Raw genomic sequence first — 22757 nt, forward strand, 5'->3', positions numbered from 1 at the left:
CGAAAAACCCCCAACACGAATCAACAGCAGAGGAAAAGCAGACGCCAAACAAGGGCTCAGAACCCCTTCAGGGGCGGCGAGATAGCTCTTCCCCGGCGAACAGCGAGGGGCGCGGATGTCCCTCTTCCTAAAACTGCACGCGGAGTACGATCCGAGCCCAAGCGGCTGCGAGGGCGCCCGAGTCTGCTCGCGGGCGCCAGGCGCGTGAAGAGCAGCGGCTGCGGCTGCGCCAGTGCCGTCAGTCCGCGGGGCCCGATCCCGACCCTTAACTCCACAGAGGAGCTCTGCTCCTAAGGGAAAGGGAAGACCTCAGCCCCAGGATCGCAGCCAACTTGGCAACCTCACCTCCCTGGCGACCTCACCTTCCCTCCAGCTCCCTTTAAGAAAACCCCGCGCAGGCCCGGCCCCACCCCTCGTCTGTCCCCGCCCCTTCGGGAAGCAAACATGGCCCCGGCGGGGCGGAAGCGCTTCCGCCCCAACCAAGATGGCGGCGGGGCGGGGCTAAAAGGGAGTAAGTGGCTCGCCGGGGGCTGACGAGTGCACCATGGCGGCCGCTGCAGCCTCACCCGCGCTGAAGCGGCTGGATCTGCGCGACCCTGCGGCTCTTTTCGAGACGCATGGAGCGGAGGAGATCCGCGGGCTGGAGCGCCAGGTTCGGGCCGAGATCGAGCACAAGAAGGAGGAGCTGCGGCAGATGGTGGGCGAACGGTACCGCGACCTGATCGAGGCGGCCGACACCATCGGCCAGATGCGCCGCTGCGCCGTGGGGCTGGTGGACGCCGTGAAGGCCACTGACCAGTACTGCGCCCGCCTCCGCCAGGCCGGCTCGGCTGCACCCCGGCCCCCGCGGCCCCCGCAGGTCAGTCCCCGTGTCCCCTCCCTGCGGCCCCGCAGGCGGGTCCCGGAGCCCCTGGCCTTGCAGGTCAACCCCGCCCCCCGCTGATCAGTTCCAGACCCCGCGAGTCCTCACCTTCCTTAGCCAGGAGAAGCTTACCCGCCCCTCACCCTTTGGGCCCCCGTCAGGGGACAATGTCAGCCTTCCTTGCACAGATGCGGCTGCTGATCCGTTCTGGAAATGCCATTCAGCAGTTTCTTCAGGCTCTTTCCCCCGACTTCCGGGCCTTGATTCCCACACCTCACTGGGCTCCTTTCAATTTCAGCGGAAAACGCCAGGGGTCTCTGTCTTGATGGTTCAGCTCTCCCCTATATAACATGTCCTGACATTGTTTTTCTCAGATTTCTCCCCTATGTTGACACCTGCCCTCCAAGTCATTTCTTCCCAACCTTCCCCTTATCCCCCCACAAAAATAACTTCCACAATCCCAAATAGCTCTTCCACCCTTTGGGAGTTGTTGAGGGTAGTACCAACCGTCAAGCCCTTACCTTTATCTATGTATGTGACTGGGTCTCCCAAAGTGCTGGGATTACAGTCATGAGCCACCACACTCGGCCCTTACCTTTTAATAGCTGAACATTTTCATTTTAAGAACTAAGGCTTTTTTCATTCAGGTTATCCTTATCCCGTGTTCTTACCCGCAAACGCTATTGATAAGATACGATGAGGAAGGATGGGAGGTAAACAAACACCTCCTCATATTGGAACTGCCGCTTGCATTCCTAAAGAATATTTATTTATTTATTTATTTATATTTATTTTTGAGACAGTCTGTCTATGTCGCCCAGGCTGGAGTGCAGTGGTGCCATCTCAGCTCACTGCAACCTCTGCCTCCTGGGTTCAAGCGATTCTCCTGCCTCAGCCACCGCGTAGCTGGGATTACAGGCACCTGCCACCACGCCTGACTAATTGTTGTATTTTCAGTAGAGATGGGGTTTCACTGTGTTGGCCAGGCTGGTCTCCAACACCTAACCTCATGTGATCCACCTGCCTCGGCCTCCCAAAGTTCTGGGATTACAGGCGCGAGAGCCACTGCACCCGGCCCCTTAAAGAATATAGACCTAGCAATGAACGAAGTGAAAGGGCATGGAGGGTGAAAAAGGTAAACAGGGAAGTTGTTTTTAACAGCCTGGGAGAACTTACTGGGACATAGAAGAAGAAATTGAAAAGTACAGTCTAACTCCAATTTGGAACTTTTTCATGCTACTTGAGCTTTACGGAAATCCTGGTCAGTAGACTGTACTGACACAATAGAACTATAGGAAGTTGCAAATAACTTGGCAGATTTTTTTAAATGAGTGACCTCATACCCCCCAAAGCTAACATTTAGTACATGTGTCCCCTTAGGTGGCCAGCCTTTGCTGTAACTGAGTCATGCTTCAAGGTTTATTAAAACGCTAACTTGAATTATGCCTGATTTTAGAAATATATTGATTTTCATAGTTGTTATATCTGATTTATTCTGGGTCAACCTCATGAAAATTTGAGTGTCTTCTTCGTTCACATGGCAAAGAAACAGAAGTCCCCCAATTATCCATGGAAACTTGACAAGAAAAAATGTAAAAAAATTTAGAACAACAGGTCAGGCACTGTGGCTCATGCCAGCACTTTAGGAGGCCAAGGCAGGTGGATCACTTGATCACAGGAGTTTGAAACCAGCCTGGGCAACATGGTGAAATCCCATCTCTACAAAAAATACCAAAAAATGAGCAGGCATGGTGGCACATGCCTGTGGTCCCAGCTACTTGGGAGGCTGAAGTGGGAAGATCTCTCGAGCCCAAGAGGTCAAGGCTGCGGTGAGCCATGATCGCACCACTGCACTCCAGCCTGGGCAACAAAGTGAGACACTGTCTCAAAAAAAAAAAAAAAGGCTGGGTGTGGTGGATCCCTTGAGGTCAGGAGTTCAAGACCAGCCTGGCCAACATGGTAAAACCCTGTCTCTACTAAAAATACAAAAATTAGCCAGGCATGGTGACACACACCTGTAATCCCAGCTACGCAGGAGACTGAGGCAGGAGAATCATTGGAACCTAGGATGTTTGATTCCCAAAATAATTGTGTATATTTACCCTAGGAGTTCTGAAGGAAGTCAGTTTAGACTTGGGTAATTCTTAGTAAGGAGGGACCTTAAGGGCATGATGAGATTTGGAATTTAGGTTTCTTAGTCCATTTGTGCTGCTATAACAAAATAGCTGAGATTGGGCAATTTATAATACAAGTGTATTTTTTGCAGTTCTGGGTCCAAGATCAAGGCACTGGCCTTTGATGTCTGGTGAGGGCCTTCTTGCTGCATCCTCATGTGGGGGAAAGTAGAAGAGCCTAAAAGTTGCCTCCAGCCCTTTTATGAGGCACTAATCCATTTGCTGTGGTTTGGATTTGTGTCCTGCCCACATCTCATGTTGAATTATAATCCCCAGTGTTGGAGGTGGGGCCTGGTGGGAGGTGGTTGGATCATGGAGAGGGATTTCCCTCTTTGGTCCTGTCTCATGATAGAGTTCTCATGAGATCTGGTTGCTTGACAGTGTATGGCACATCCTCCCACCTTCTTCCTGCATGCTCCATGTAAGACGTGCCTGCTTTCCCTTCTGCCATGATCGTAAGTTTCCTGAGGCCTCCCCAACTGTGCTTCCTGTACAGCCTGTGGAACCGAGGGCCAACTAAACTCCTTTTCTTTATAAATTACCCAGTCTTGGGTTCCTCCCTCCCTCCCTCCCTCCTTTCCTTCCTTCCTTCCTTCCTTCCTTTGACAGAGCCTCGCTCTGTTGCCCAGGCTGGGGTGCAATTGCGCATTCTCAGCTCAACTGCAGCCTCTGCCTCCCAGGTTCAAGCAATTCTCCTGCCTCAGCTTCCCAAGTAGCTGGGATTACAGGTGTGCACCACTATGCCCAGCTAATTTTTGTATTTTTAGTGGAGACAGAGTTTCACCATGTTGGCCAGGCTGGTCTCAAACTCCTAACCTCAAGTGATCTGCCCACCTCGGCCTCACAAAGTGCTGGGATTACAGGCATGAGCCACCACACCTGGCCTCAGGTATTTCTTTATAGCAGTGTGAGAATGGACTAATACGCTGTTCATGAGGGGGTTGTTTGAGAGAGAGAAAATCCTGAAGTAAGGATAGACTGAGATGAGTAGAGGCCTAAAGACCGAACCAGATGGTGGCTTGGTGCAGTCAGTACCTTCCTTGGTGAAGAGGAACAGTCAGCAAAGAAGTCCATGATGCCCCCCAAAAAAACAGAAGAAAAAGTAGGAAGGCTGAACATCAGAAAAGCATGGAGAAAGCTCACATGAGAAGTAGTCCACAGGGCTTCATGCCATCGAAGCACCAAGAGGATCACTGATAACCAGATGGTGAGATGAAAGTTTACCTCTCCACGGGGCTGAGCAAAAATGCATGCGTGTGTAGGAAAAACTATGGGATCTTACAACACTCCTGACTCCGGCAACTCTTCTACACTGGGCTTTGATGACTTGCTGAGTTGCACTGAATCCAGCTTAATAGAAGTTTTGTATCCTTAAATACCCCCAGATTTCTTCCCAAGCCTACAGAACATGAGATTGCTTTTGTTCGTTCTTCTGGTTTAGTTCTGTGCCTTCCCCTGCAGCCACAGCAGCCATCCCAGGAGAAGTTCTACAGCATGGCTGCCCAGATCAAGCTACTCTTAGAAATTCCTGAGAAGATCTGGAGCTCGATGGAAGCCTCTCAGTATCTCCATGCCACACAGCTCTACCTGCTCTGCTGCCACCTTCACAACCTGCTCCAGCTGGATTCTTCTAGTTCCCGATACAGTCCCGTCCTCTCCCGGTTTCCTATACTCATCCGGCAGGTGGCAGCTGCCAGCCACTTCCGGTAAGTGGATCCAGCGTAAAGAGCTTCTCTGGTGGTGGCCAAGATTCACACTACAGGTTTATGGAGTTTGTCTTCTTTCCTGATGTACCAAAGCTCTTTACCCAAGATGTGAAAAATATCCTGGTGACCTTTGTCATCATTTTTTTAGGTCAACTATTCTGCATGAAAGCAAGATGTTGCTCAAATGCCAAGCCGTGTCTGACCAAGCTGTGGCCGAGGCCCTGTGCTCTATAATGCTGTTAGAAGAGAGTTCTCCTCGCCAAGCCCTCACAGACTTCCTGCTGGCCAGAAAGGCAACTATTCAGAAACTTCTCAACCAGCCACACCATGGTGGGTATGGCTTCTGGCCAACATTTGGTCCTTAAACATGGGATGGAGAAGGGTGAGCTGCAGGAGACTGAAGCCTCCAGAGCATCCTCTGTCTTTCACTTTGGGAAAGGTAATCAAAGAGGATGGTTTCTTCTTTTAGGTGCTGGTATCAAGGCTCAGATTTGCTCATTAGTGGAGTTGCTGGCCACCACTCTGAAGCAAGCTCATGCCCTTTTCTACACTTTGCCAGAAGGACTGCTGCCAGATCCGGCCCTGCCATGTGGCTTGCTCTTCTCTACTCTGGAGACCATCACAGGCCAGCACCCTGCCGGTGAGCTCTTAGCCAAGCTTTGTAAATTCTGGTTCACTCAACTGATAATTTGCTCAGCATCTACCGTGTGCCAGCCACCATGCTAGGCCCTGGGGATGGAGCAGTGAACTGGACAAATAGAGACCCTTCCTTCATCGAGGCCACAGTTGAGTGGTAGAAGCAGGTATCAGACTCACAAATATGTGAATATCCATTTAGTGTCAATATTGGTCATTGCTAGAAAGACTAAGTACAAGTTGCCTTGGGAACATTGAATGGAAGGAACTCACCAAGGTCAGAGAAGGCTTCCCCAGAGAAGCCTTTAACCTGAAAGCTGAAGGCTGAGTGGAAGTCACTTAGGTGAAAAAGGCAAGGAACAGGCTTCCAGGCAAAGGGAAGAGGATGTGCAAAGATCCTGAGGCGAGGAGAAACTATAAGACAGCCAGTGAGGCTGAGAGGTACTGGGTAAGGGGGAGAGCTGTTTGAGCAGAGACTGGAGGTGGGGCCAGGGGCCGGATGATGCCCAGCCTTGTGAGCGAGGCTAGGGCATTCAGACTTTATCCAAAGAACAATGGAAGCCTCCTGGGACCTTCCAGGCTTGATGTGGACCCTGTGTTATATGTGCCCATGCATCCTATAGTTTTATTTGGTAGCATTTATCTCAACTGAAATGAAATAAATGCATTTGGCTTTTAGGTGGCAATAGATCCCCTTGGGGCTAGAACGGATGCCGAGAGCTCACTTAGGAGGCTGTTGCCACGATCCAGGTGTCAGCTGCTGGAGCTTGGGTTACGAAGGAACAGTAGAGACGAAGCTAATTGCCCAGCTCGGACATCTGTGTAGGAGGAGAGGCTGTGGTGACAGATTGGCTATAAGGATGTGAGAAGGGAGGTGACAAAGTTAAGTAGAAAAGGAGCTGGTTGGAAGCGGCTGATGACGGGTTCACTTTGCAATGGCCCAGTGCTGTGGCTTACATCTATTATCCCAGCACTTTGGAAGCCTAGGTAGTCCAGGAGTTTGAGATCAGCCTGGGCAGCATAGTGAGACGCCATCTCTATAAAAGATAAGCATTTGCTGGGTGTGCTGGCATGCCCTTGTGGTCCCAGCTATTTGGGAGGCTGAGGCAGAAGGATCGTTTGAGCCAGGGAGGTTGAGGCTGAAGTGAGCAGTGACTGTGCCACTGCATTGCTGCCTGGATGACAGAGCAAGAACCTGTATTAAAAAAAAAAAGGAAAGAGAGAAAACGTTGCATTGGCGATGCCTGGGGCCTTGGAATGGGACTGTGAAGTGGGCAGGTGCCTGAGAGTCCAGAACAGATCGCTGGGAGGTCTGGTTGGAGACACACTGTTTTGCATCTGCATGTGGCTGTTATTTCAAGCTGTGGGAATGGATGACGTCATCAGTAAGAAGCGATGACAGAGGACTCTGCCTTATGGAACTCCAGCAATCCAAGGTCAAATGGAGGTGTCAGCAATATTGACAAAGGAGATACAGCCAAAGGTAGAAAGGAAACAGAAGAGTGTGGTGGTGGCCAAGTGGCTGTTTCCAGAGAGAGGTGCTTATTGTCGCCTCATCTTAGCTCACTTTATCTTTCAACTCCACCTCCTTATGCTTCACTTTCCCTCTACGTGCTTACATTTAGTACCTCATCCCACTCAGGAAGGGTGGGTACTGGCTGACTTGTCATGGCTTTAGAAAGCAGTACAAGGGGCCTTGGGAGGGCCCTGGGTTTCAAACTCCGGAGCGTGCCTTATACTCAGAACACAGTGAATGAGGCCTCCCAGAGTTGCACAGTGCAGGCCTGTCCCCTTCTTGACAGGTCACCTCTGAAGAGCTATGAACGACTCAGTTAATCAGAATAAGCAGTCATCGATTCTTTCCTTCCATCTTTAAGGGAGGTAGGAGGATTGAGAGGAAAGGGAAGCCATTACCTTTTACTTTTTTGACAACTTAAGTTCTACTTTGAAAACCCCCAGAAACAAAACAAAACAAAAAAAAACCCAGGACTGCACAGCACTCATTTCTTCTTTCTACTCTTTTGATCCCTGTTTTTTTTCTTCCTGATCTTTGCCATTCTTCTCAACCAACAGAATGACCAGAGTTGTGGGGTGGCTGCCACACTCCCTGATGGGACCTCACACGTGTCCTGTACTTTCTCTTTCCTTGTATTTCAGAAGTTCAGTTTGACCTTCCACAGGAAAACTTGATGAGTTTTGGAAATTCCTTCTAAGTCCATCTTTTATTTATTTATTTTTTTGGAGATAGGGTCTCGCTTTGTTGCCCAGGCTGGACTGTAGTGGCACGATCATGGGTCACTGCAGCCTCGACCTCCTGGGCTCAAGTGATCCTCCTACCTCAGCCTCCCAAGTAGCTGCAACTACAGGTGTGCACCATGACGCCTGGCTAATTTTGTTTCCTTTCTGTAGAGGTGAGGTTTCACTGTGTTGCCCAGGCTGGTCTTGAATTCCTGGGCTCAAGCACTCCACCTGCCTCAGCCTCCCAAAGTGCTAGGATTATAGGCATGAGCCACTGTACCCGACCTAACTCCCTGTTTTAATGTGCACTTTAAAGGGTGGCCTAGATGGCCTCTTACTTGGCCTTCTCTTTAGGAAAGGGCACTGGTGTCCTGCAGGAAGAGATGAAACTCTGCAGCTGGTTTAAACACCTGCCGGCGTCCATCGTCGAGTTCCAGCCAACACTCCGAACTCTTGCACATCCCATCAGCCAGGAATACCTGAAAGACACACTGCAGAAATGGATCCACATGTAAGTAGCCAGAAAGAGCTTCCCTGCCGCTGGCAGGAACTACCCGTGCAGCCTTGTACGGAGCATTACGAGGGTCAGCAAGGCATGTGCAGAAAGCCTGTCCTGGATGGCGTGCTGCCCATCAGCCACTTACTCTGTGGCCCATTGCCACCTTTGAGGTCATTCAGCACCCACCAGGGGAGAACCAAGAAGGAATTTGTCTTTCAAAAGGTTATGTGGGAGTTTTAAATTCTCTTTATGTGAAAGTTCTGCAACTCCTGTTTTTACTTAATGCATTGGTTTTTTAAGCCATTCCACAGAGTCCAGACTTCCTTATATCCTCGGGGAAGCAAGGGTAGGTCTGGTGCGGGCAACAGACTGCATGCCCCAACCCAGCCTAAAGGCTCTGTGTTGCTACAGATCTATCAGTCCTGAGACACACAGGTATTTATCTATTGGAACTCAGATAAGAGATTGTCAAATGGGATTCTGATGTTTTTCTTAATAAAGATGGGAACACCATGCCTCTGATGGAGCCCAAAGAAAACGATTCTGTTGCAGGTGTAATGAAGACATTAAAAATGGGGTCACCAACCTGCTTATGTACGTGAAGAGCATGAAGGGCCTCGCGGGAATCCGGGACGCTATGTGGGAGTTACTCACCAATGAGTCCACCAATCACAGCTGGGATGTGCTGTGTCGGCGGCTTCTGGAGAAGCCACTTTTGTTCTGGGAAGATATGATGCAGCAACTGTTCCTTGACCGATTACAGGTGAGCTGGACAGTCACATGGTCTACCTGTTTTATGGCCAATCCTAGTGGTATTTTGACAGTCTTGTGAGACTTCCGTCACTTCCCAAGTATATTCTTTTCCTGCTTAGTAACAGATAGAGTCTAGAGCTGAAAATACACCAGGCCTCTGTCACTTGGTCGGGAATGGGCCCATGTTCATCAATAATGGCTTTATTCTCTGCCAACACCATGCCATCTTTCTGAAGATGGTGAACCTTCTGAATGCTAGGATAAATGACCATTTGGTACTCTTGTTTTGAAGTGTCCTTAAAGGAACTGTGATTAGAACTCTTCTGTCATTCTCTTTCAGACTCTGACAAAGGAAGGCTTTGACTCTATCTCCAGTAGCTCCAAGGAGCTCCTGGTTTCAGCTTTGCAGGAACTTGAAAGCAGCACCAGCAACTCCCCTTCAAATAAGCACATCCACTTTGAGTACAACATGTCGCTCTTCCTCTGGTCCGAGAGTCCTAATGACCTGCCTTCCGACGCAGCCTGGGTCAACGTGGCAAACCGGGGTCAGTTTGCCAGTAGCGGCCTCTCCATGAAAGCACAAGCCATTAGCCCTTGTGTACAGAACTTCTGTTCTGCCCTGGATTCTAAGCTGAAGGTTAAACTAGATGACCTCCTGGCTTACCTCCCCTCTGATGACGCATCACTGCCCAAGGACGTTTCTCCCACACAGGCCAAGAGCTCTGCTTTTGACAGATACGCAGACGCAGGGACTGTGCAGGAGATGCTGCGGACTCAGTCCGTGGCATGCATCAAGCACATCGTGGACTGCATCCGGGCAGAGCTGCAGAGCATTGAAGAAGGTGTGCAAGGGCAACAGGATGCCCTCAACAGTGCTAAGCTGCACTCAGTTCTTTTCATGGCCAGACTCTGCCAGTCCCTGGGAGAGCTGTGCCCCCATCTGAAGCAGTGCATCCTGGGAAAATCAGAGAGCTCGGAGAAACCAGCAAGGGAGCTTCGGGCTCTGAGAAAACAGGGAAAGGTGAAAACTCAGGAAATCATTCCTACACAGGCCAAGTGGCAAGAGGTTAAAGAAGTACTCCTCCAGCAGAGCGTGATGGGCTACCGGGTCTGGAGCACTGCAGTTGTGAAAGTGAGTGATGTAACTTCTTCTTACCCCTGTCTTGTCTCACTTTTGTCATATTCCAGTCTTGCCAACCTCAATCAGTTCCTTCAGTAGTAAAGGCAAAACATTTATTTCATAGTTATTTTATCTCTGCTAGAAAGTTCAGTAAAACTTTTCATTCATTTTAGCTTAGATTCTGTAGACAGAAAAGCTGCAGTTTTTCCTTGCATCAGAGAAGAATGAAAGACTTTCTGCCTGTATTTCCTCTCTTTAACCTAAATATCATATTCCCAGTAGTCTCCACTTGTACCTTAAGAGGTGGTATTTGGGCCAGGCATGGTGGCTCATACCTGTAATCCTAGCACTTTGGGAGGCTGAGATGGGTGGATTGTGTGAACCCAGGAATTCAAGACCAGCCTGGGCAACATGATGAAACCCCCTCTCTACAAAAAGTACAGAAATTATTCTGGTGTGGTAGCGCATGCCTGTAGTCCCAGTTACTTGGGAAGCTGAGGCAGGAGCATTGCCTGAGCCCAGGAGGTCGAGGCTGCAGTGAGCTGTGATTGCGCCACTGCAGTCAGCCTGGGAGAAGAGCAAGACCCTGTCTCAAAAAAAAAGAAGTGGTATATGACATTTATAGGGTAGTTAGCAACAAAATTCCCAGGGCTGATATCATTGATAATTAGCCAAAAGAGGACTGATACCATCACTGTTCCTACAACTTCAGCAGCTTGAGCTGTTTTCAAGATTACGCAGATTGTTTTAAAGAAACTCTACAGAGGATCTGAGTGGCTCGTATGGATATTTGCCTTTTATTACCAGGTTTTGATTCATGGATTCACCCAGTCATTACTTCTAGATGATGCTGGCTCAGTCCTGGCCACAGCCACCAGCTGGGATGAGCTAGAAATTCAGGAGGAGGCAGAGTCTGGCAGCAGCGTCACATCCAAGATCCGACTCCCTGCACAGGTGAGCAGGTCCCATCCCAGCAGGCACCATGGGCTGAAAAAGGGAATATAACTGCTCTGTGGAAAAGAAGAAAGATTTTAGAAAATCATTCAACATACAACTGAGGAATCGCTGAAAATAACATCTGTAACTTTCTACTATGGGGCACAGTAGATGTAGGGCTAAGTAAATGGCAGACTGTTCCAGAAGTCAGTTAACCATTCTTTCCTTTTGTAGCATAGGCTCTGTGCTAATTAGAGAACCACTTACTTGCCGTGAAATCAGCAGCATAAAACACAGGCACCTCTGCTAGATCAGTCTCAGACCGCAGAGGGGGTAACAGCAAATTGCACTTAACCAGGGGCCTTGTGTCTGCTCAACAGTCTGCCCATAAGAAGTGTTGCTGAGAGGGGCCAAAGTCCTGGCAAACAGGCCTTGTAAGATTAAGTGGGTTCACTTTCACGGTGTGTCATTTAATTGGTGCAGTTGGCAATGTGACATTTCTTTGTTCTTTTAGCCATCCTGGTATGTACAGTCCTTCCTGTTTAGTTTATGCCAGGAAGTTAATCGGGTTGGAGGCCATGCCTTGCCAAAGGTGACATTACAGGAGATGCTGAAAAGCTGTATGGTTCAAGTAGTAGCTGCCTATGAGAAACTTTCCGAAGAAAAACAGATTAAGGTAGGTGTCTGAATGTTTGCCCATTAAAAACACAAATTAAACAAAACAAAACCTTAGTTTTTGTCTTGGGTTTGAGCAATTCACATCAAAGACTCAGACTGTTAAGGATCACCCAGCCCAGGCATCGGGTCCTGTACAAATGCTCTATCTTAGGAGTGGCCCCCAGCGCTGTGAGATTACTTACACCCATTCTAAAGAGTCGAGCAGATCTTCGCTAAGAAGGCAGCTCAGCACAGATGGAAAGACCAAGACCCAGAACTTTGGGAGGCTGAGGTGGGAGGATGGCTTTAGCTTGGGAGTTCGAGGCTGCAGTGAGCTATGATCGCACCACTGCACTCCAGCCTGGGCGACGAAGCAAGACCCTGTCTCTTAAAAAGACAAAACAAAAAAAGCAAAAAAACAATGAAAAGGATCAGAGCTCCAAAATAAAAGACCTGGCTTCCAACCTCAGTGCTGCCACTTGTTCACTGGCAGCTCCCGGCAAATCATTAATCTCTGTTTCCTCAGGACCAAATGTGATCCTGTAGATAAACTGCTCAGTGGTTTCCTCACTTGTAAAAGGCAGACAGCCCCTCCCTGTCCCAGCCACAGCACACCTACCTCAGGGGTGACTGTGGGGAGTTAGAGAACGGTTGCCTGCCACACAGTGTGACACACAGAGGTGCTCGCTTACGGGGAGTTCTTGTCTCCCAACCCTTCACACCACTTTCACTGTCTAGGAAGCATTCTGCCCTTGGCGTATAATCCCATTTCATTTGTAACTTTTTTTTTTTTCTTTTTTGAGACAAAATCTCACTCTGTCACCCAGGCTGGAATGCAGGGGCGCCATCTCGGCTCACTGCAACCTCATCCTTCCAGGCTCAGGAGATTCTCCCACCTCAGCCTCCCAAATAGTTGGGACCACAAGGCATGCGCCAGCACACCTAATTTTTGTATCTTTTGTAGAGACAGGTTTTGCGATTTTGCCCAGGCTGTTCTCAAACTCCTGGGTGCAAGCAAGTCTCTCGTTTCGGCCTCCCAAAGTGCTGGGACTATGGGCAGGAGCCACCGCGCCTGGCCAGTAATGTTTTTTAAGAAGGAGCATGTCAGGCGCGGTGACTGACACCCGTAATCCCAGTACTTTGGGAGGCCCAGGCAGGCGGATCACTTGAGGCCAGTAGTTCGAGATGAGCCTGGCCAACATGGTGAAACCCCATCTCTACTAAAAATGCAAAAATCAGCTGGGCATGGTGGCGTACATCTGTAGTCCCAGCTACTCAGGAGGCTGAGGCAGGAGAATCGCTTGAACCTGGGAGGCGGAGGGTGCAGTGAGCCCAGATTGTGCCACTGCACTCCAGCCTGGGCAACAGAGTGAGACTCCATCTCAAAAAAAAAAAAAAAAAAAAAAGTCCCAAGAAGGAACAAATCCTGATTTTGGAAAGAATTCAGTAAGTCTTCTCTAATGAGCTTCTTCGAAATACTTCTCCTTCATGCAAAGAGCCTTTTTTTTTCTCTTTAGAACCACCATTTACAGCATCTGAGGCCTTTTTTAAGGGCCATTTCTCTTCCCTGCTGTTAGGTTTTTAATTTTAAGATCAAGTTTCTAACATAACTTGTTTTGTTGTTGTGAGATTAAACTGACCATATGAGTATTAAAACCATCTGCTTCTGAAGAGCAAGCTGAAACTCAACCAAAACATGAAGCTGTTTATTACGCTCACATAACAAGTCCTCTCTCTTCATGGGTGGGGACCGGGAATTCATTTGCAGAAAGAAGGTGCATTTCCAGTCACCCAGAACCGGGCGCTGCAGCTGCTTTATGATCTGCGTTACCTCAACATTGTTCTGACAGCCAAGGCTGACGAGGTGAAGAGTGGCCGGAGCAAGCCAGACTCCAGGTGTCGTATCCTCTACTGAGCTATGTCAAGGCAGTCTCTTCCAAAAGCAGATAGTCCCTTTGCTGGGAAGCCACCAGAGTCAGCCTGTTATACAGCACATTCATTGTGTTTGTTTTGAACAGTAAGTGCTCATATTACCAGCAAGTTAAATAATAGCCGCCTGCTGGATAAATGCCATGGTCAAGTGAAATAGGTCGACTCTCATTCCTCTCTCTTATGAGTCAGCCTGGCAGCTGCTGAGTATCATTTGAGCACTTAGTGCTCTTCTTATAGACAGAAGAGGGGGAAGGGGTGGGCTTCACTTAGACGTCAGGTTGAAACTCTTGAGGGAGACTTAAGCACTATCATCAGTGACAACTGTACTAAGCCAACAACTACGTAGAATAAAATCCAACTCTTAAGATTTCTATAGCAGTAGAATATTATGATTGTTTTTGATCCTAAAAAATGTGGACAGTAATGATCCTAATCCTTTTCTCAGAATTGAGAAAGTGACTGACCACCTGGAAGCCCTCATTGATCCATTTGACCTGGACGTTTTCACACCACACCTTAACAGCAACCTTCATCGCCTGGTGCAGCGAACTTCTGTGAGTCAAATCAAAAACATGCTCAGTGCGAACCAAGTGCCACAGGCTGAAATTACAAAATTAACCTGCTCCAGCACGTAATACTCCAGGATGCAGCATAGGGAGGGGGATAAGACACAAATAGCCGAGTGTAGTTACGAGGGCTGAAAGAGGATTAGATAAAATCTCACACACTGAGGCAACCAAGATTTGGCCCCTTTTGTTGTAAATAAGGATTATTACAGTTTTATCCAGGCGTCAGAAAGAGGAATAAAAAACTCCCTGCCTCTCAGATTCTGACCTGTGGGCAGTGATAAAAAGTAATCGTGAAGCATTAACACACTCAGAACATTCCCCAAAATGATGCTTAGAGATACGATAGTGATTCGTGACTTTTTTTTTTTTTAACCTTTCTTTTACCTGCACAATGAAACCTCTGCATTTTATTGAGCTCCACTTCTTGTCTGCCAGGTTCTGTTTGGATTGGTGACTGGTACAGAGAATCAGCTCGCCCCCCGGAGCAGTACGTTCAACTCCCAAGAACCCCATAACATCATGCCACTAGCGTCCAGTCAGATCAGGTAAAGACTGCTAAGAGGCTTCTGCTGGGCACTTTGGGAGGCTGAGGCGGGCGGATCACGAGGTCAGGAGATCGAGACCATCCTGGCTAACACGGTGAAACCCCATCTCTACTAAAAATACAAAAAATTAGCCGGGCGTGGTGGCGGGCGCCTGTAGTCCCAGCCACTCAGGAGCTTGAGGCAGGAGAATGGCATGAACCCAGGAGGCGGAGCTTGCAGTGAGCCGAGATCGCGCCACTGCACTCCAGCCTGGGCAAGAGTGAGACTCCATCTCAAAAAAAATAATAATAAATGAAGAGGCCTGTGCTGGGCCCCAGAGCTGCCTGTTTGTGCTACTAAATTCTTTCCTCTTGTTTTGGAGGTTTGGACTTCTCCCACTGAGCATGACAAGCACTCGAAAGGCTAAATCAACCAGAAACGTCGAAACAAAAGCCCAGGTTGGTGCCAAGAGCAAAAGGCTCATCCGTGGATGGGTCCCCACCTCCCACCGAGGAACCCGATGATCAGCGCCCTTTTAAATAACTGATAAAGAACTGAATGACACAATGCACTAATGCTGCTTTTAATGGCGGCGCAATAGAGAAGTACAAGGTTTTTACTAGCTTGAGCTACTAGAAGGTGTAAAAGATGCCCACTGACACTACCAAGTAGCCTCTTAATAGAAATGTAGAAAATATACAGGACAGGATGGAGATGATCTCTTGAATTTAGTAGGGTGAAAGAGTTAACTGCCAACCCGGCACCATCATTGTACTTGTTTGGAAAAAATCTGTTTTGTTCTGATGATGACGGTTTTATCTTCCCTTTTAGTTGGGTGGGAAATAATAGAAAATTTGTTTCACCAAAAGTTTGACATTTTCTTGTTAATACACATTTCGTTTCAGTAGGATGCCAACTGTTAAGCCTGCAGGAGTCCTCCTGGGTATTTCTGAATTGTGCTGTGTGCACGTGTGTTTGAAAGCTCAGCTTGTCTTCTTACAGCATCGAGTTGTTTGCTTTATTGTTAGACACAATATTAGCAGTGTATCCTTTCCGTATTCCCTACCATCGAACCCATTAAGATCTAAAATCCGTATCAAGTATCTGGCTTTAAAAGTTGGGAGATGGTAGTTAAAAAAAGAAAGCTCTTGCAAAAACCATCCAGTCCGTAAGCATGGGCTATGTTGCAGCCTCTTCCAGAACAGTTTCCACTGCAGTGATCTTTCAGTTCTGCCCACATTATGTTAGCAGGCTGTGGAGAGAGGTGCCTTTGTCTACCCTTTTCCCAGGACAGTCCTCGTTTCCAAATTCTAGTTTTGTCACAAAGGCTCATGCTGTTCCTCGTGTCCTCTTCAAATCTGGACCGACAGCAGAGTCCTCTGACTAAAGCCATCATGCTTCTCAGCTCCGCTGTGTGTGCCGTGTGGACTCTGAGTGGCGTCGTGCGGAGGGCGAGTGGGCAGGAGGGCTCAGGTCAACTCTAAGGCACTTTTCTCTACATCCAATGGCAGGTTGTCCCCCCGGCACACTCCACAGCTGGTGACCCGACAATTCCTGGCTCCTTGTTCAGACAGCTCGTCAGCGAAGAAGACAACACGTCTGCACCTTCATTATTCAAACTGGGCTGGCTCTCTAGTATGACTAAGTAACATGGCAACACGTCTGTCTCTCCCTAAATAAATACTACCACATTATTTCTTCTAAAGATGCCTCTGCTCATCTGATTCTCAGCCACACCAATCTACAGTTTCACTGATGGAATGTGGCCCCCTAGTTACTGTTGGGGGTTACGTTTAAGCATCAGGTTAATCCTTGTCCCATAATTTCACAATACTTGTTGCTTCAGACATCAGTTCAGGTAGCTTACATTTTATTAGCATTCAACAACGCCTTAATTGTTGACACTACAAGGTGGACTTGTCAATGAGATCACATAAGCTGCTGACTGACCAAGTTTGTAGGACAAAAAGTCATTACGTATTACTTCACTTGCAGAACTGTGCCATGTTTCCTACTAAAGTCTGAGGTGCAGACTCTGGAGGAATAGTGACAGAAGTTATCTGGGTATACAAGAATCTAAAAGACAGTCTCCCTGGAAATACAAATATATATATAACAAAGAGTAGAGACTATTATTAGGGAGGGTGCTTCACTGACAGTCTGAATTGGATCTGATTATTCTCCTGTTACACAGGAGAAAGTACTTTCAATAGAACATCTACATACTGAGAGGTAGTATGGCAGTTAATTTCAGTGCAAGACTGAATCAAGCTTCCTATATTTTGGAAAAAAACTTATGTTTTTTCATGGAAACTAGATACTCTTTACTAGTTTATTGAATAAAAAAAATTGAAGATCCCGCATTTTTAAAAGGCTCTTTACATCAAGTAGAGTTTCTAGCTGACAGATTTGGAAATCAGTCTGAATGGGACATACTATGGATTCAACACACAGAATGAGTTTTCCTCAAACCACTACCTTGACATAGATTTGATACCCTCCCTCAAAAGAATCCTATAAAAAATTGCTTCAAAGCCCCTTTGAAATTGCAATAGTGCAGCAAAACCACAAGTAAACAACTGCCTGTTAACCTGTTATTTCAAATATAGACTGAAAAGCCAACAGGCATTTTTCGTGTGCAATTTTTCTTTTAAAACAAGTTGTAAGTTGAAATATCAAATCTGCACAGCGCTGTCCCTTCACAGAAGGCAAGAAACTGCCGGCACATCATGTCAGAGGCCGCCCTCGGTGCTGTAGGCTGTGGAAGTGGGCCTCCCTCAGGGTCTGGTTGATGTGGAAGTAGAGGCCTTGGCACAGCGCAGACTGCTCGGGCACGGGCTGAGGCGTGTTAGGGCTGGATCCAGCCATGGTCTGGCTCAAGCTGCCTTCCGGCCCACTGGCCCTGTCCGGGCTGTTGATGCTGCTGCTGCTGCTGCTGCTGCTCCCACCACTGTCACTGCCTGAAGACTGGAAAGAAGAAGAAAGAAACAGGGTCACAATCAGGCTGTTTTGTTTAAGAGCTTTACTGTGGTTTCATGTACAGTGCTCTATTAAGAGTACCTTTCCAGTTCAGCTTGAGGATGAAGACATACACTGGGCTTTGGAATTTATAAAGTGTGCTCTCCTAAGACGTCTCATCCTCTCCTCACAGCCACCCTGTCAGGCTGAGCAGGATTTACTGTCCCTAATACACAGATCTAGGAGGATGGGTCCAGGTTCAAGCACGGGCCCTAACTCCAAATCCCTTCAACTATATCCTAATTCTTTTACACATATTCTCTACCTGCTTTTCCCATTCATTCAATTATTTCCAACCAAAGAAGGAAGTTCTCAGCCTCCAAGAGAATGTATCCGTCATTGGGACAGGGTATAAAAAGGGACAAACAGGATGGCTTCTGGGCACGAGTGAGGATAAAAACTAAAAGCTTATGCCAATTTTGTGATTATCATGGACACAAAATGGTATATTCTGTAACTGCAGGACAGACCCTGAAAGGACAACAGACTTCTGGTCAAGTTATCTTACGTTGGCATTATCGCAGTTCACATGTACGTGTGTGTGCATGAGCGTGCCTCATTTTTCTTTCATGTAACTAACATGACTTGGTGTTTTGGTCATCTTGGAGAGGCTACTCGGAGATCCCTGATAAGAGTCACTTTCATTCTGCAGTTCAGGTTTTTTAAAATAAAGTCACTTTCAGAAATTTCTGCCTTCCACCACTAGGACTCTCAAAGGGGAGGGTGATGTGAAGGACCCATTTCAGAATTACGGTATTTTACAATTTATTTTATTTTATTTAATTTTTTATTTTATTTTATTTTATTTTATTTTATTTTATTTTATTTTTATTTTATTTTATTTATTAGCTTATCTTTTTTGGAGACAAGGTCTCACTCTGTCACACAGGCTGGAGTGCAGTGGATCAAGCTCACTGCAGCCTCAATCTCCTGGGCTCAAGCAATTGTTCCACCTCAGCCCCCTGAGCAGCTCGTACTACATATGTACGTCGCCATGCCCAGTAATTTTTTTTTTTTAGCAGAGACAAGATCTCGCTATCTTGCTCAGGCTACTCTCTAACTCCTGAGTTCAAGCAATCCTCCTGCCTTGGCCTTCCAAAGTGCTGAGATTACAGGCATGAGCCACCATGCCCAGCCTTATTTTACAATTTTACTGTTGCATTTCTAATAAATGACAACCCTGATAACTCAATTAGTGGTACCTTTCTGTATTTACAACTCAATACAATATTGTATTCAGCACATGAGAAAGAATTCTAGTAATTAATATCTAGCATATTTTTTTTTAACTTAGCCCTTTAATACATCCAAACTTATATTCCCTTAGGCAAAGACACTGGTTCTGAAATAGCTGGTTACAACTAGGTAAAGTCTTACACGTAAGAAAAAACAAGACTGGAGGCCGGGTGCAGTGCCTCACACTTGTAATCCCAGCACTTAGGGAGGCTGAGGCAGGTGGACTGCTTGAGTACAGCAGTTCGAGACCTGGCCAATATGGCAAAACCCCCATCTCCATTAAAAATACAAAAAGATCGGCTGGGTGCAGTGGCTCATGCCTGAGGTCAGGAGTTTAAGACCAGCTTGGCCAACACGGAGAAACCTCATCTCTATTAAAAATACAAAAATTAGCCAGGCATGGTGGAGGGCACCTGTAATTCCAGCTATGAGGGAGGCCAAGGCAGGAGAATCACTTGAACCTGGGGGGCAGAGGTTACAGTGAGCCCAGATTGTGCCATTGCACTCCAGCCTGGGCAACAAAAGTGAGACTTTGTCTCAAAAAAAAAAAAAAAAAGGCCAGGTGCAGTGGCTCATGCCTGTAAACCCAGCACTTTGGGAGGCCGAGGCCGGCAGATCACGAGGTCAGGAGATCGAGGCCATCCTGGCCAACATGGTGAAACCCCGTCTTCATTAAAAATACAAAAACTAGCTGGACATGGTGGTGTGCGCCTGTGGTCCCAGCTACTAGGAAGGCTGAGGCAGGAGAATTGCTTGAACCCGGGAGGCAGAGGTTGCAGTGAGCCGAGATCATGTCACTGCACCCCAGCCTAGCAACAGAGCAAGACTTCGTCTCATAAACAATACAAAACACACACACAAAAAAAAACAAAAAAGTTATCTGGGTGTGGTGGCTCGCGCCTATAGTCCCAACTACTCAGGAAGCTGAGGTGGGAGAATAACTTGAGCCTGGGAGGTCGAGGTGGCAGTGAACCAAGATTGCGTCACTGCACTGCAGCCTAGGCAATCGGAATGAGACTGTCTCAAAAAATATAAACAAAGACTGGAAAGAAAGAATGAAATCACAGTAGTTATGTTAGAACGGAAAGATTATAGTTGCTTGGTTTTTTCTACACTTTAACTTCTTTGCAATGTGGTTATTTATTTTATTATAAAATGTATAAATTAAAATGCTGTTTACAAATATATATTTTAAAGTGATTTTAAAATCCTAGTTCTATCCCTTTTTTGACCAAAAATTACATCCAATAATATGCATATAACTTATCTGAAACAATGAAAACAAGCAATGTTCACAAAGCTGCCATCATTAACAAGACTGAAACCAAGACTTGTGATGGTGCCGAGGCCATTGGAGCTATGGCCACATACCCCATTGCCTATAGGTAGCAGGAGACAACCCCTCTTTCTAGAATAAAAAAAATAAAAAACAAAAACCTCATGAAAGGATGACAATGGGCTGGGCTGATGAAGTCAGATAGCAGGATGTGCAGCAGCTGCAACTGTATTTACATAGAGGCTTAAGAAGTCAAAGTCAAAAACACAAATTGTATTCTACAAAGGCCTCTCCTAACCTAGCATAACAACGTAGAATGGCCACTTGCACCTTGTGAATCACGAATATTTAACAAACAGGTAACTACACTCGATAAGAAACCCACCACGCAGAACGCTTTGTTTCCTCTTAGTCTGTTTTCTTTACTGTTTCTCAATACAGGTACTGTCTGAAAATCAAGGCAAGAACTACAATCAGTTTCTAGTAAGTCAAGTTTTCATCTCAAATTATATCTATGTCATACTATAATAGCACAAGGGTGATGCTACTCTGAGAAAAGGCAAAAGTTCTTTAAATAGATTAGGGAAGATTTCTGTACAAAACTCTGTTTTTTTCAGGGTTAGGTAGATTTGCAATTTCCAGTTCATTTAAAAAATTGTGGCCAGGCGCCATGGTTCATGCCTGTAATGCCAGCATTTTGGGAGGCTGAGGCAGGCAGATCACGAGGTCAAGAGATTGAGACCACCCTGGCCAACATGGTGAAACCCCGTCTCTACTAAAAATACAAAAATTAGCTGGGCGTGGTGGTGCGCACCTGTAGTCCCAGCTGCTTGGGAGGCTGAGGCAGGAGAATCACTTGAACCCAGGAGGTAGAGGTTGCAGTGAGCTGAGATCATGCCACTGCACTCCAGCCTGGCAACAGAGTGAGATTCTGTCTCAAAAAAAAGTGTTTACTGGGCCTTATTTATAATGGCTAAAAACCAGAATGACCTAAATGTCCAATAAAAAATTAGTTTAATTATATTACATCCATTATATACATATATGATGAAATTCTATTCAGCCATTAGCAATGATCAGAGATGTACATACACTAACATCGAAGTCTTTAGCATCATTTTTTACATCATTTCAGTTCATACTAAACAGTGTATATAGTATATCAGTTGATTCTTAAATTGTTTTTCTCAAATGTATACATACATTTATATACACCAAAAACAATCTGGAAGGATATATATGACAAAATATTTAGGATTTGGATCTTCTATTTTATTTTAAAATTTATTTTCTAAAGTGTCTACCAAAAATCATTTCTTTTGAGGAAGGAACTGATCATGAGTAAATAGCTAAAGAATGCTACCATGGCCAGGTGTGGTGGCTCACGCCTGGAATCCCAACACTTTGGGAGGCCAAGGAGGGCGGCTCACGAGGTCAGGAGATTGAGACCATCCTGGCTAACACGGTGAAACCCTGTGAAACCCTGTCTCTACTAAAAATACAAAAATTAGCAGGGTGTGGTGGCGGGCGCCTGTACTCCCAACTACTTGGGAGGCTGAGGCAGGAGAATGGTGTGAAACCAGGAGGCGGAGCTTGCAGTGAGCTGAGATTGTGCCACCGCACTCCAGCCTGGGCAACAGAGCAAGACTCTGTCTCAAAAAAAAAAAAAAAAAAAGAATGCTACCATGGGCCAGGCATGGTGGCTCATGCCTGTAATCCCAGCATTTCGGGAGGCCAAGGCAGGCATACCACTTGAGGCCAGGAGTTCGAGACCAGCCTGGCCGACATGGCGAAACCCCGTATCTACAAAAAATTTAAAAATTAGCTGGGCGTGGTGTCACATCCCTGTAGTCCCAGCTACTCAACAGGCTGAGGCAGGAGAATTGCTTGAACCTGGGAGGCAGAGGTTACACTGAGCCAAGAAGGCACCACTGCACTCCAGCCTGGGTGACAGAGTGACACTCTGTCTCAAAAAAAAAAAAAAAAAAGAATGCTACTACGAAACCACGTAAGGTCTTCAATTACATTTAACTTCAAAATGGAGACTGAAAAGTACTGATATTGCCAACATGATTTTGACAAGGTTGTTTCGCCTTAACTACCTCTAAACTTCTAAAGCTGCTTCACTTGTATTCACTTGCATTGAGCAGGCCCACAATAGTTTTTTTTTTTTTTTTTTTTTTGAGGCGGAGTCTCGCTCTGTCGCCCGGGCGGGAGTACTGTGGCCGGATCTCAGCTCACTGCAAGCTCCGCCTCCTGGGTTCATGCCATTCTCCTGCCTCAGCCTCCCGAGTAGCTGGGACTACAGGCGCCCGCCACCTCGCCCGGCTAGTTTATTTTTTAGTAGAGACGGGGTTTCACCGTGTTCACCAGGATGGTCTCGATCTCCTGACCTCGTGATCCGCCCGTCTCGGCCTCCCAAAGTGCTGGGATTACAGGCTTGAGCCACCACGCCCGGCCCCACAATAGTTTTAAACTATTGATGCTTTGGTTTCTATTTTCTGACAATTCAGACCAGTTTTCTCACTACTGGGGAGGCTTAGGGAGTGTCACACAATCTATAGATGGACCAGGATTTTTCTTTTCTTTTTCTTTTTTTTTTTTTTTTTTTGAGATGGAGT

At 46.8% G+C, this 22757-nt stretch overlaps 2 protein-coding genes across 7 annotated transcripts in view; one reads left to right on the top strand and one right to left on the bottom strand.

Annotated features, from left to right (window-relative positions):
* Positions 1–203: 203 nt before the first annotated feature.
* COG1 (component of oligomeric golgi complex 1) lies at positions 204–16942 on the top strand. 3 transcript variants are annotated; one of them, XM_017884609.1, is made up of 15 exons: positions 204–859; positions 4498–4742; positions 4891–5072; positions 5212–5382; positions 7971–8127; positions 8668–8878; positions 9209–10000; positions 10796–10942; positions 11439–11600; positions 13350–13477; positions 13959–14067; positions 14518–14627; positions 14989–15064; positions 15515–15549; positions 16118–16201. In XM_017884609.1, the coding sequence occupies exons 1-14, from the start codon at positions 545–547 to the stop codon at positions 15527–15529; spliced, it is 2820 nt and encodes a 939-aa protein (XP_017740098.1). In that variant the 5' UTR covers positions 204–544; the 3' UTR covers positions 15530–15549; positions 16118–16201. The 3 variants fall into 3 exon arrangements, with proteins under 3 accessions (XP_017740098.1, XP_017740097.1, XP_017740096.1); XM_017884608.1 differs by having other exon boundaries at positions 15515–16942; XM_017884607.1 differs by lacking the exon at positions 15515–15549 and having other exon boundaries at positions 16118–16311.
* The window catches only part of VCF1 (VCP nuclear cofactor family member 1), a 29175-nt gene continuing 21579 nt past the window's right edge, over positions 15162–22757 (bottom strand). For 2 of the 4 annotated variants that reach the window (XM_017884620.1, XM_017884622.1), the window contains exons 3-4: positions 20522–20584; positions 15162–17573 (exon numbers count right to left, since the gene is read on the bottom strand). In XM_017884620.1, the coding sequence (XP_017740109.1) occupies positions 17334–17573; positions 20522–20584 (303 nt within the window). In that variant the 3' untranslated portion in view covers positions 15162–17333. The remainder of the gene's footprint in view (positions 17574–20521; positions 20585–22757) is intronic. The other 2 variants (XM_017884621.1, XM_017884623.1) reach the window with 2 other exon arrangements.

This window comes from Rhinopithecus bieti, unplaced genomic scaffold (assembly GCF_001698545.2).
Source record: "Rhinopithecus bieti isolate Rb0 unplaced genomic scaffold, ASM169854v2 scaffold_13400, whole genome shotgun sequence".
Classification (NCBI taxonomy): domain Eukaryota; kingdom Metazoa; phylum Chordata; class Mammalia; order Primates; family Cercopithecidae; genus Rhinopithecus; species Rhinopithecus bieti.